A 14,876-nucleotide genomic window follows, 5' to 3' on the forward strand; every position below is an offset into this window, starting at 1 on the left:
TTATTTGGTGGTTTTCATCTTCTAAAGGAGAAAATGGAAGGAGATTAATAGATGATGAGATAGATTTTTCTGGTAGATGCTAGAAAGTAAGATGTTTTATTTAAATCGGATTCTTTTGTTAAGTGTTTGTCACAAACACTTAAAAGTGTCAGATCTTAATTTTTTTGTTCCAATTCTTTCACAAAATTGAAAAATATGAACACTCTGAAAACCAATTTCAGTTTCTTAACACTGTTTTACCAAGCTTTCATTTTTTTATTCAGTGTTAGATATAGCTTATTAGATGAATATATGTAATTATATTATTACATGTATTAATGTTTTATGACTGTATTAAATATATTGATTATAATATTGGAAGAATATATGTGTGTGTGTGTGTGTGTGTGTGTGTGTATTCATGCCTGTATATATTTCCATATATACACAGGCTCTGTGTATATTTCCTGTGATAAAAGATAGGTACCTATAAGAAGCTGATGAGCCAGAGTGACTTTCACTAACATTCAGTTAGTTTTTCATTAGCTGCCACTGGTTTTTCTCTTTAGCCCATTCCGTGTCATCACCCTTGGGAATTTCAATATTTCCATAGGAAATATTTTGCCTATGCTGTTTTTTCTCTTATCAGTTTCTACCACACCTCACTGCTTCATCTGTCCACTGACAGACTACCTCTCAGTAGTCTTCGTTCTTAGTGCCATTCTGAAACTTAATTTAAAAAAAAAAATCACATTTCTTTGGCCAAATAAACTAGTCCTTTCTCTCCTTCTGACATACCTGCTCTGATGGTTCTCTATTATTGTGCTCTGGCAGTCCTTTCTTTTCCCAGCTTATACCTCTATCCTTTAAATTGTTTAAGGCCTTGGGTTGCCTGGGTGGCTCAGTTGGTAAAGCATCCAGCTCTCGGTTTCGGCTCAAGTCAGGATCTCATGGTTTGTGAATTCGAGCCCCTCATCAGGCTCTGCACTGACAACGTGGAACCTGCTTGGAGTTCTCAGTCTCCCTCTCTCTCTGTCCTTCCTCTGTTCATGCTCTTGTTTCTCAAAATAAATAAAATTTAAGTCAAATCAATTATTTAAGATCTGTTTTGATGTTTTAAAAAATATTACTTTCGTTTTGCTCAAATTAGATCATTTTGTGTTACTTGTACAGAGAAATATATGGAGAAGATTGTTAACATTATTCAGTATGTAGTGTATGTGCTCTGGACCCAGAACTATGCTAGCCATTTCAAAATAATGCTCTCATTATTTTGCAAGAGTGTCCTAGAAGATGGATGTAATTATTTCTTTGTCTGAAGAGACAGCTGAAGCTCAATGAAATTAAGACTCAAGGAGTCAATATAGGATATTGGCAAATTGTATAGCTTTACGGTTTTGCTTTATGTGTCTTGTTTGCTTGTTTGTTGGTTACGTGGTTGGTTGGATGTAAGTCCACCAATTACTAGTTTGTGATTTTTATCAAGCATTTATATGCTTTCGTTGTGTAAATGTAATGAGATAATACACAAGCACAGGTTACTACAGAGACTGATAACAATAAATGCAAAATAATTGGTGCCAGCAATTATTGTTATTAGCATGTTTTGAACAATTTTCTATAGCGGTTTCCTGTTTGTGTCCTAGTAATCCATTCTACCTGACTGAGGAATTCGTAGTTGAAATAGGAATAGGAAGTGAATTATTATTGTGCATATGCAAGCAACTGGGACATGTGATTTCTAGCTATCTATTTAACAAACAAATCAGGATGTGTTCTCCCACAACCTTATTCTTTCTTAAATCTGTGATGTTGTTTGTCTAATGAAAGATACTGTATTCCAGGTGCACCTGAGTGTTTCAGTCATTTGAGCATCTGACTCTTGATTTCTGCTAAGGTCATGATCCCAGGGTCCTGGTATGAAGCCTGCTTAAGATTTCTCTCTCCCTCTCTCTCTTTTTCTCTCTCTCTCTCTGTCTACCTCTGTCCTCCTCTCTCTCTCTCTCTTTCCTTATGCCCTTCTCCCCCACTCACACACACTCTGTCTCTAACTGAACAAAAGAATTAAAAAAATTTAAAATTAAAAAACATACTGTATTCCATAAATCAAATATATATCTGATGAGCTTATACAAACAATTGGGTTGCACTAGATACCCCGTATCATTTTCCCCCACCACCGCATCCGGAAAGAAATGCACGGGCAAGTTTATTGTTGAAAACTGAATGGCGACATTCACTTTATACAAAACATTTATTTGTTTGCAGCTCAGTGCATGTTTCACTTTGAGAAATAATATATTCAAAAACGTATACTTATATTCACAAAGGCAAAAGAGAAACCACTAACAACATTAATTATATGTTGTCTACTATGAATTCATGCAATTAACTTGTAAACAGATATATTTGCATGCATCAGTAGCTATTATTTTCCTTTTCTAGTGAAATATTATTAATGGCAAAGCTAGGTTTTTGTTTCTAGAGATATGTCACTGAAATAAAATATTTTTCTCCTGTTTCTTCAGAAGTGTTTCTGACAAAATTGTTTCTGATTAGTTACATTAGTTTTTTACACATATTTTTTCAAATTTGTTTTTGAAAAGAAATACAGTAAAACCTTGGCTTGAGAGCACAATTCGTTCTGAAAACATGCTTGTAATCCAAAGCACTTGTATATCAAAGCGAATTTCTCCGTAAGAAGTAATGGAAACTCAGGTGGTTTGTTCCACAACCCAAAAATATTCGTATGAAAATGGTTACAATACTGTAATACAAAATAATAAACAAAAGACAACTTATAAAGACAAATAAACAAATTCACCTGCACTTACCTTTGTAAACCTTCGTGGCTGGTGTGAGGGAGACAAGAGAGAGGAGGGTTATTGTGTAGAATGACTTTCACTATCACTAATGGAATCACTTCTATCTCTTAACTCAATGGAATCTTTTTCTTTTCATGCAGTTTCCACAAAGAACTTATCCAATGGCCTAGAATGAAGCAAAGGATTCCTAAGCTTACTCTTGTATGGAAAAGCATAGGACTTTCCATAGGTACGTTAAAGTGACAAAAAAAAAATGCACCAGTGCCAGTTGTAGGCACCTTCCAACATTCTGAAAATTCCTTGATTTCTGCCAAACACTGTGGCCTGAGACCAAGCCTCCGAGCATGAGAGATGATCACCCACAATCCCACAGTGAGAGAGAGAAAGAGAGAGAGAGAGAGAGAGAGAAAGAAAGAGGGAGGGAGGGAGAAGAGAGAAGAACCCTTGGCTCAGTTGTGATCATGTGATGTTTGGCATTACATACTACTCATATTGCAAGACATTGTTTATCGAGGTATATTTATTAGAAATGTTTGTTTGACTTGCGGAACACTCACAGGACAAGCTACGCACAATCCAAGGTTTTACTGTATTTTATAGGCCTAACAAATAATAACACGTCAGTGAAGGAACTTTAAATATGTACCTAATGCTAGTCATTTATATTACAGTTTGGCCGAGAAATAATACTGCGAAAGTTGTTTAATTGCTTCTGAAATGATTTCAGTATTGGTCTCTAGCTATACAATTTGTCTTAAACTTATTTAAACTTGAGTTGTGTTGGGAACAAACTGCATCTCGATATGAGGTATCAGGGTCCACCAGCAACATAAACCTGCCTGTTGACATCAGGGGATCTTTCCATCAAATGGTTTGTCACCCTGGGCAATATGAAAATCAGAAAGGAGAGTAACTTATTTTTGTTGATGTTAAACAAGTTAGTAGGTATTTCCTAGGGAAGAAATCTTACCTTTCAAAGACACTTCACATGCTGCCTGTGTGGTGTGGCATGCCTTCAATTCTGCCAGCTCTAAGGCAGAAAGCATTACTCTTTACCCTAAGGTGAAATAGACTCCTCGTAATGACTATTGGTTATTCTGTAGAAATGCTCACACGGTCCAATTTATCGATAGAGATTCTGGAGACCATTGTTTGAGTCGTTTCCCTGTCCCTTCCACTTGGTCATCAGGGGGCAGAGATTTGAGTCCTCAGGAGAAGAGAATAGAGCAGATATTTCAGTCCTGAGTCTGATTTGAATTGGTAAACCTCCCCAAGTACTTCGGTCGTCACACCCAGAATGAGCGCTTCGTAAATCGTTGGGTGGAACCTACCTGTGCACAGAGGTCTGCTGAGACCCGCTTCTAAGGTTCCGCAGGAGGTCTTTTGAAGAGTGTTACAAGTGTCTGAAGTCTCTGTGACACGCACACTGAACTAAGCTGGTTTATGGCTCCAGTTCCCACATGTGCACCCAGGAATTCCCAGGGAAAGTTCTGATTCCTCAGGGAAAGAACCTCTCTGAGGTTCAGTCTCCTCATCTCGGCAGCGTCACTTGTTTATATCATGACAAATTAGTTTATATGGGAAACTATAAAATGTAAAATTACACTATATTTCTTGCAAGATACAGTGCATGGACTTACAGTCATTCAGAGTTCTTGCATTCATGATGGTTCTACTCCGTTCACATCATCAAGTGCTATGTGTAAAGCGAAAAGGAAAAGATTTGAACTCATTGAAATGGTTATTATTCAAGAGATGAGAAAAATACAAAATGCCATAAGCATGTGGAACGCAAGACGGAGACACTTATAGCTCAGTAAGACTCCAGAAATCATGCGATATTGTGATTCCTGAATACTAATCTATAGCATATTTGGATGACATGGTAATATCTGTATATCTGTATCTACACACACACACACACACACACACACACACACACACGCCTAGAATCTAAATACAGACATTTAACATTGATAGGCAAAGAAGGCTTATCAAGAATCTTATTTTTCATCAATTCTCCAGATGTTCCCAATGAGCAACTGGACTGGAAACAATAGATCTAGTGAACAATTTCTTCCTTTAAAGATGAACAAATGAACTCTTTGGTGGTAAAATGACCTGACGATCATTCATATATTTACCTGTTCAAAAATAGTTTTGAGGGCTTACTAAGTTGGGAAGAAATAGAAAAACAATGCCGAGGACTATAAACACCAAGGATAGAAACAAAGAAGGTAAAGTGGGACGTTGCAGGGGGGATTGGGAGTATTTTAGAGGTGGTGTAGTGTATTTCTATGATGATGTCAGAAACAAATTTGAATGAAGTGATGTAACATGATATTAAGAATTACTTTCAGGGCATCTGGGTTAAGCATCTGACTCTTGATCTCCACTCAGGTCATGATCTCACAGTTTGTGAGTTTAAACCCTGCATGGGGCTCTGGGCTGACAGTGTGGAGCCAGCCTGGGATTCTCTCTCTTGCTCTCTCTTTCTCTGCCCCCCCACTCTGTCTCTCAAAATAAATAAATACACTTAAAAAAAGAATTCCTTTTAGTTACCTACATGTAATGATGGACAGGCAACATATGTTACCAGACATTTGATTAAATCCTTTACTATGGGAAAGAGAAAAAAAGAAACAAGTAATAAAACAAAATTGGTAACTTCGGTTTCTAGCTCCAGAGGTAAAGAGCTTGGAGGGCACAACTCTGTCCTATCAATGAGTAAAAAAAAACTGAACACACTATATGCTTCTCAGATCCTTAAAGAGAAGAGGACAGAAAGCAATTAGCAGCCTCCAAGATTGCAGAAACAGGCAAATACAGGGAGTCAAATCTTGCTTGAGCAGAAACTCAGAAGCAGAAAACACCATGGGAACCAGCACCTAGATAAGAAAACCTGAACTAAAACCGACAAATTGTTGAAGGTGGAGTGTGAACAACTCTGAGTCTTAAAGATTTCAGAAGTATCTAGAGGGTGCCCCCACCTCTGCTTTAATTTACCTTCAGAAGCTTGACCATATTCCCACCAGTAAATACTGAAGAAAACATCCTGTGCTTCCTGTAAAGGGAGACAGAAGGAACTATTTTGAAGTATATGTACATATGTATATATGTATATACGTATATATATACACACACATGTATATATATATATACACGTATATACATATATATATATACGTATATACATATGTATATATATATATATATATATATATATACCCTTCAAAATAGTTCCTTCTGTCTCCCTTTACAGGAAGCATACACACACGCAAACACACACACACACACACACACACGCACACACACACACATATATATATAGTAAAAGAAAGCCTGCCCTCAGGAGAAATTAGCTAACCAGTGCCTAGGCTGGTGGGGTATTATCAGAGCCTAAGTAATGAGGGAGGAGGGAAATACCCAACTCCAGATACTCTAGCCATCCAGACACACCTAAGGGAAAGAAGATGATTAAGAAACAGTTGTGAAGTTTACAATCGTGTGGCACAGGCCCGCTAAAAGACTGAGATCCAATCTTAAGACTAAAGAACACTTCTCTAGCTCCCACACCTGACTACATTGTTACTAAAGGTCTATTTAAAGCAGTTCCTTTTACTCAGTACATTATGTCTGGCTACCCAAAAAAAAAAAAAAAATACAGTTCAACTAAAAGGCAAAATAGAGCACTTTGAAGGCACAAAACGAGTACCCGAGCCAGACTTGGCAGAGATTTTGGAATTAAATGTCAGATGGGGCATTTAAAGCAGCAATGAGTAATATGCTAAGCGTTCTAATGGATCAAGTAGACAGCATGGAAGCACAGAGGAGCAATGTTAGTAGAGAAATGGAAATCCTAAGGAAAGAAAACAAAAAGAAACGTTGGAAGGACAATGACAAAACCTTCTGAAGTGAAGAATGCCTCTAATGGGCTGACTGGTGGATTAGACATGGCAGAGAGAATCTCTGAACTTGAGCATACCTGAATAGAAACTTTGGAAACTGAAAAGTAAAGAGAACGAACACTTAAAAAGAACCCAAACAAAACAAAACAAAACAAACAAACAAACAAACAAAAAAAACCCAGAAAACTAGAATAGAATATCCAAAGATTGTGGAAAAGGAAGGAAGAAGTATTTGAAACAAAATGACTGACAATTTCCTCAAATTAATTCCAGACACTAGACCGCAGATCCAGGTCCAGAAAGTTCAGACGACACTAAGCAAGATAAATGCCATGGAAATTATACCTTGGCATATCATTTTCAAACTGCAGAAAATCACAAATAAAACAAAATTAAAAACTAAAACAAATTTTAAAAACCCAAAAGCTTCTGAAAGAAGGTAGAGAAAAAAAAAACACCTCACCTACAAAAGAATGCAATTAAGAATCACATCCAACTTCGTAGTAAACATTCAAACCAGAAGTGAGTGTAGTGAAATGATAGAACAGGAACAATGTACTCGATCATATATGCATATGTATGTATCTTACCTACATATATGCTTATGTGTACTTACATATAAGGGAAATAAATGACCAGCAATAACAGATAAAGGAGGAAGGAATTACAAAGCCAGTACTTATGTATAAGGGAAATAAATGACCAGCAATAACAGATAAAGGAGGAAGGAATTACAAAGCCAGTAGTTATGTATAAGGGAAATAAATGACCAGCAATAACAGATAAAGGAGGAAGGAATTACAAAGCCAGTACTTATGTATAAGGGAAATAAATGACCAGCAATAACAGATAAAGGAGGAAGGAATTACAAAGCCATACATACTCTTACTCTCTGATCCAGCAATCACATTCTTTGGTATTTATCCAAAGGAGCTGAGAACTTAACATTCACTCAGAAGCTTGCACACAGATGTTTGTAGCAACTTTATTTGTAATTGCGAGAATTACATCTAGAAGCAACCACATGTCTTTCAATATATGAATGGATACGTAAAGTGTGTTATACGCAGACAATAAATTATTATTCAGTGCTGAAAGAAAAGAGCTATCAAGTCATGAAAAGATAAGAAGGCAACAAATATATTTTAATAAGTGAGCAAAGCTAATCTGAAATGCTACATAACCAGTATGATTCCAACAATATGATGTTGTAGAAAAAGCAAAACTCTGGAGAAAGTAAAATGATGAGTGGTTGCCAGATGTTTGGAGAGAGAAGATGAAAAGACAGAGCAAAGAGAAATTTTAGGGCACTAAAAATACACACACACACACACACACACACACATATACACACACACACGTACACACACACACACACACACACACACACGTACCTCTTTATGATAGTCAAAATGCCCATCATATATAAACATGGGGGAAAGGGCAATAAAATAATTAATGAAATATTATAGAGTTGACCCTGGAACAACATGACTAGGGGTGCCACACCTCCCAGTCAAAAGTCTGTAATTTTGACTGCTTGAAAACTTAACTATTAAGAGCCTACTGTTAACCAGATGTCTTATCAATAACATGAAGTCATTAACACATATTTCGTATGTTATATGTGTTATATGTTGTATCCTTACAATAAAGTGAACTAAAGAAAGAAAAAATGTTACTAATAAAATCATAAGGAAGAGAAAATACCTCTATGGCACTGTGCTGTATTTATTAAAAGAAATCCAAGTATAAGTGGACCCACACAGTCCAAACCTGTGTTGTTCAAGGGTCAACTGTGGCACATAACTTGTAAGGAATAAAAGTAAACAATATTCCAAAGTTACCAAAATCCACTAATAAAACAAGGCTTTAGAGCAAGCAAGCTAATACGATAATTCAGTATCTTAGAATAAGGTTAAAGAAAATTTAAAATAGTAAAGTTTTATTGAAATAATAAAGTATATGAATATGTTACAATTGAGAAGGCAAAACATTGAAAGGATTTGAAAACATGAGTAAGAGAAGAAGGAATTAACTAGAAGTAAAAAAATCATAAATCAAGAATAATTTAGTAAAATACAAGGTAAGTGCATTCTATTAGCTGTTTTCATACTTTCAAAATTATTATTATAGAGAGAGTACCCACAAGTAGGGAAGTGAGGCATGGGGAGAGAAGAGAGAGAGAGAGAGAGAGAGAGAGAGAGAGAGAGAGAGAGACCCAAGTAGACTCCAAGCTCAGCATAGATCCTGACATGGGGCTCGATCCCACAACCCTGGGATCTTGAGCTGAGCCAAAATCAAGGGTTTGGCTCTTGAATTTGAGCCAAAAAGTTTAACACACAAATGGTGTTAACCTTTTTCATGGTCTTAGTTGCCATCTGTGTATCTTCCGTGGTGAAACGTTTGCTCAAATTTGTGCCCACTTTTTTGTTGTTTTTCTTTTTTGTTTTGTTTTGATTTTAGAGTTTGTTCATATATTCTTTATTGGGTTCAGCAAATATTTTATGCAAGTCTACGGTTCGTTTATTTATTCCCTCAACAATATCTTCTTCAGAGCAGAAGATTTTAAATGTGATGAAATACAATTTGTCACTTTTTTTTTCCTCTCATGTCTCGTGTTTTGAGATTTATCTAAAAATCAGTGACTAAACCATGATCACACAGATGCCCAAGTTTTCTCTAGGTATGTATAGTAATAGGACTTATATTAAAGGTGTAAGATTCATTTTGAGAAGTTTTACATATGGTGCAAACAATGAGTCAACGTTTCTTTTTTTGTGGCATAAGGCTATTTTACAAATTAAGCACCATTAAAAAATTACTCTCCTTCATAGATTTTTCTTAGCAATTATGGACGAATCTATTTCTTAACACTATTCTGTTCCATTTATCTAGTTGTCTATCTTTTCAATGGTTCATTAAGATTATTTAACTTTACATGTGTGAATATCCCAATTATTTTTATTTTTATTTTCATAATTCTTTCTTTTTTGATAAATATTATAGAATTGGCATGTCAATTCCTTCCAAAATACTTGTTTAGCTTAAATTGGAGTTGTATTAAATTTATAGATAAGTTTAGGATTGCATTTAATGAAGAGATCAATTTTTCACAGTTGAGCTGCCTGCCAATATCATCCGTTTTTTAAATTCCATTTTTATAAACAATATTGCCTATCTAATAACTTATAATCCCTGAGTGTGGTACCTAGGCATCCATATTGTTTCCATAATTTTTCTTTTTTCTTTTTTTAATTTATTTGAGCGAGAGAGGGGCGGTGGGGAGAAAGAGAATCCCAAGTAGGCTAGGTACTGTTAGCACAGAACCTGATGTGGGGCTCAAACCCACGAACCATGAAATCATGACCTGAGCCAAAATCAAGAGCCAGACACTTAACTGATTGAGCCACGCAGGTGCCCCTTTCCATAATTTTTCTAAGAGTACTCTATGTAGTCACTACTCTATATTAGTATATAATATCTCAAATACAAGACAAAATCCTATAACTCTAATTTTTTTACCTTTATCTCTGCCATTTTTCTATTACATAGAATATTACCATTTTCTGTACTCTGTGCCATCTCTCCTGTCAATAATTCCTATTCATGTAGTCACATCTTATCTTTCTTATTTAACTCTCAAGGAGCTTGAATGTATTTCTCAGACCACTTGGAAGAGTAGCATTTTAAAATTTATTGAAAATAAAATAATCTTTATTAAATTATTATGAAGTTTGCCATAGGTTATGCTTTCGTATCACTTCATTATGTCCATGTTTATAGGATTTTGAGGGAAGCAAATGGGTTTTATTTCCAGGAGGATGATATTGGACTTTAGAGAATTTAAGTCATCAACCCAGTGACATACAGCTACTTAGTATCAGAACCGGGACTATCTCCCATTTCATTAGCTTTCTTTTCCTCTGAGGGATCATTTCAAACCAGAGGCCAAAGTGCATGTATGTAATCATTTTCACCATGTAGTTCATCATCCAGAACTATTCACTTGTCTACAATGAAAAAAAAATCATCTTCGTACTTCTCTGTCCCAGAAAAGATTTAGTGCATTTTCCTCTTGGGGCATCATGGCAAACTTAAACCTTGAGATGGAACCTAAACACGTTATATTCACAGCGAACCCTAATGGCAATTCATTTCTACAGGTAAGAGGAAAGGTTTTTCATAACTTACGAAATATTTTAGTAATTAGACCTTTGAGTTGGAAACTAGAGTATATGCTTCAATGTTCGTATTTAAGAGAGAAGATGCTAGTCAATTAGTTAACTCAAAGTTATATTGACAATTGATCACATGCCTTTCAGGGAATATAACAGGAAAAATAGACAGGGCTTCCCACGTATTTTGGTCAATAGAGCTGTAAATTAGAAATTTGCTTTAATGTTCTTGATGAAGGATTATGGTCAATATAGGGACAATAGAATTGAGGGGCTATATTTAAAATTTAAGAAAAGTATTAAATGGAGGTAACATTAACTATTAACCAGCTAATGTATATATGCAACTTTGAAATCACAATGTATTTTTTTTTTCCGATGGACAGGTGCAAACAAATTTTAACTTTTATTTTACTACTGAGCCCACTGATCTAGCAAATTTAGTGGAGTTTTTTTTCATGGTCTATTCATAGTTTTGCTTAAAAAAAAAGAATTCCAATGTGCAAAGATGCTCTCTCATTGATTCTACATGGTAACATTTCCAGAATTATGGCATCTCATAATGTACTTTTAATATGGCCAAGTAGAAATAGTGTAGAGTCTGAAGTCATAGAAATTGAGGCTTGAATCCTGTATCTTTTAGAAATTATGAACTTGGTCGAGTTATATGTTAGGCTTCAGTCTTTTCATCTAGAAAATGACACTGAACTATTCAGTTTCTGGGTTGCTATGTAGATTGTATTAAATACTGTGCACAAAATGCCTAACTCTTAGTAGCCAGGTCATGATATACAGTAGCTAGCGTCATAATTTTCCTTGTTGTTGAACTGGGTGTTTGTTCCCGTGCGTATACTTTTTATGTTTGACCACGAGTGCAGAGAAACTGATTTTATTTTAGTCTTCCAGATGGATCGTGCTTTGTTAAAAACTCAGGATCTCTATTTTTGTCTCTCTGGCCCATAGCAAAGTGACATAGCGAGACATCAACACAGTCAGTTCTAGTTTTCCTAAATTTCAGTTAATAGAAGTACCTGCTGTAAAAGCAGTTTGGTATTTTAAGATATTATTACCATGTAACAAATATATGCATAAATTGAAATGCTTTGCTTCTGTTTGGGATCCATTAACTGCAAATGCTTTTATTTATTTATTTATTTATTTATTTATTTATTTAAAGTTTATTCATTTTTAAGAGAGAGAGAGACTGAATGTGACAGAGGAAGGGGCAGAGAAAGGAGACCCAGAATCTGAAGCAAACTCCAGGCTCTGAGCTCACAGCACAGAGCCCGACTTGGAGCTGGAACTCAGGAACTGGGGGATCATGACCTGAGCTGAAGTCGAACGCCCAACCGACTGAGTCACCCAGGTGCCCCAAAATGCTTTTATTTAAAAAAAATTGATTGTATAATCCTTATTTATTTTGTTGGAGTTAAATAAACTCGGAGGTCACATTTCATTTGTATGCATCTTTTGCGTATGATTAACACCTTAAGGTGATTCAAGATATTTTAACACATCAGGTCAATCAACACTCTGCAGTCATCATACAGAGGTAGTTGAACAAGATATGCCTGAATATTTGGGTCAATGTTAGTTATTCTTTGGTTAACGAGGAGAAGTAACTTTTCCAAGTTCACATCGTCACCAGGTGGTTTTAGAGTCCATATGTGATGTTCTTAATCTCCCACAATTATCTTATCTCAGGCACATTAGTTAATTAAAGGCTAGAATTGTCACGTTGTTGACATTTCTTCTGTGTATATGAGTCAACATGTATTTTGTGATGGGTACTTTTAGTATACTACCCATTGGTACATTTTTCAAATTTGCTTGTGTGTTTTGTTTTCACTATACTTATTCTTACCTGCTTAACTCCTATTTTGTATCTGACTCTTTTTAGTAAACATTTTTGTTTGTATTCCACGGATTTGAGAGGGAAGAGAGAGAAGCGGAGAACAGTTTGGGAGAGAAAGAGAGAGAATAGGAATTTTTTAAATAGAAATGTATTTTTTGTGCTACTCCAAACACATATGAGAATTATGTAAGTTATCTGAATTTATTAAAAAAGTCAGATTTTAACTTAATTATATATTTTTTACTCTCAATTTTTCTAAGAATCAAATGAGCATTTTGGGGTTTCAGAGACTCACCGTAATGAATCTATTCTATATGTCAGAAATATATCTGAAATATATATGTCAGAAATATATCTTGCAGAAGCACAAGAATGTCTGAGAACGTTTCTGGGAAAATAAAGACACGTGCTTTTCTTTTCTTTCTAACAGTAGCCTTAACTTATTTATTCGTTACAGATGTGTGGATATCTCAACATAACAAAACTGTGGCATATTTCACATCATGCCTATAAATCATTTGTAAGTGAGTAAATCCAGCATGGCCTTATGTACTGTGCATTTTTTTTTTTACTCTTAAACACTTTTTGGTTATAACATGCCAAAGGAAAAGCAAAAGTCACCATGCTGAAATCTGTCCCTTAAATATGATGAATCCAATAATTAATTGTGTTTCAATAACCGACATTTCAGTCCAGATTACAGGTGTCTCTTTAACTTCTTTTTAAGTTTCATTTATTCGTTCTCCACTTAATGAGAAAGAGTATGATGCCATCAAGAAAACAAAAAAATTATTTTGTGATGCAAAAAGTTCAGAAACAATTTTATTATCTACTGCCTGGTGACATTAATTTCACAGTTATTTTAGGAACTCCATAAGCAGCTATAACATCAAAAAATGGACAGAATTTCTTTTTGATAGAAATATATCTTAAAAATACATCCAAGGGTGGGGCACCTGCGTGACTCAGCTGGTTAAGCGTCTGACTTCAGCTCAGGTCATGATTTCATGGTTCATGAGTTCAAGCCTCGCTTCGAGCTCTGTGCTGACTCCAGCTGAGAGCCTGAGCCTACCTCGGATTCTGTGTTTCCTTCTCTTTCTACCCCTCCCCTGCTCTCCCTCTGTCCTATCTCAAAATATAAATAAACATTAAAATTTTTAAAGAATATATATCAAAGGATTTTGTAGTAATAATCACATAAATTGAAAGATAAAATTTGAAAAAAAAATAGCAGTATCATAAGCCACAAAGGTCAAAATGAACAAATTAATGATGTATATTTTGAGAAGAAAAAAACTGAAAGAAAAAAAAAAGACATTGCACTGTTTATGTTTGAAAATAAGGTCCATCTATCTCCAGAATGTTCTGCTATTCTATTCACCCATGCTCTGGAATTGAAACCAATGGAACAGGATAATTGTAAGAAAAAATAATGTAAACAGTTTTTCTGGGAAAGACAGCCTTGTACAAGTTCAGATGTGTAACTTGTCTCATTTGCTAGTCATCTGGAAACATGTTAAATAAATAATTTCCAGAGAATTTCTAACTTAAATTCATCCCAAACATGTGATAGAATATGCTTACTCCCATTTTAACAGTTGGGAATATTAGAGCAAGGAGTTTGAGGTGCATCGTAGCCAATCCAGAACCAGTATTCAGATGCGTACTTTCCATCGTGATGTTTTAAGACTCAAATATGCCTGTTTATTAATCATTGTGAATTTTACGATTATGTGATATGAATAGAAGACCGCAAAGAATTTAACTGAAAATGAATTAGACAATAAACCATTTCAATCAACAGAATATTTCCACTTGATAAATGCACTCAATGACTGAATATAATCATTTTGTCCATTTATTTAACAGCGAAATGCAACCACTTGGGTACAATATCATTATCACCGCCTATTTTATCACTGCCAAGGAAATCTTTATACCCTGCTAAGAAACAAATATGAGAATATGATTGGGTGGACTCTATTTTCACAAGATATTGCCTTTAGTACCTGAAAATAGAAAGTGAGATGTCAGGGTTCCCATCAGATTTAAATTTACACAGCATTCAGATGGAAAATGTGACCAAAGTCACCATGTTTATATTGACGGGTTTCACAGATGATTTTGAGGT

The 14,876-nt window shown here is 35.2% G+C and overlaps 1 protein-coding gene across 1 annotated transcript in view; it reads left to right on the forward strand.

Moving 5' to 3' along the window:
* The first annotated feature begins 14,724 nt into the window (after nucleotides 1-14,724).
* The window catches only part of LOC121043817 (olfactory receptor 5T2-like), a 16,170-nt gene continuing 16,018 nt past the window's right edge, over nucleotides 14,725-14,876 (forward strand). Inside the window, exon 1 of the mRNA XM_040495818.1 lies at nucleotides 14,725-14,874. Within this exon, the coding sequence (XP_040351752.1) occupies nucleotides 14,773-14,874 (102 nt within the window). The 5' untranslated portion in view covers nucleotides 14,725-14,772. The remainder of the gene's footprint in view (nucleotides 14,875-14,876) is intronic.

Source organism: Herpailurus yagouaroundi, unplaced genomic scaffold (genome assembly GCF_014898765.1).
Source record: "Herpailurus yagouaroundi ecotype Mexico unplaced genomic scaffold, PumYag 187, whole genome shotgun sequence".
In the NCBI taxonomy this organism is placed as follows: Eukaryota; Metazoa; Chordata; class Mammalia; order Carnivora; family Felidae; genus Herpailurus; species Herpailurus yagouaroundi.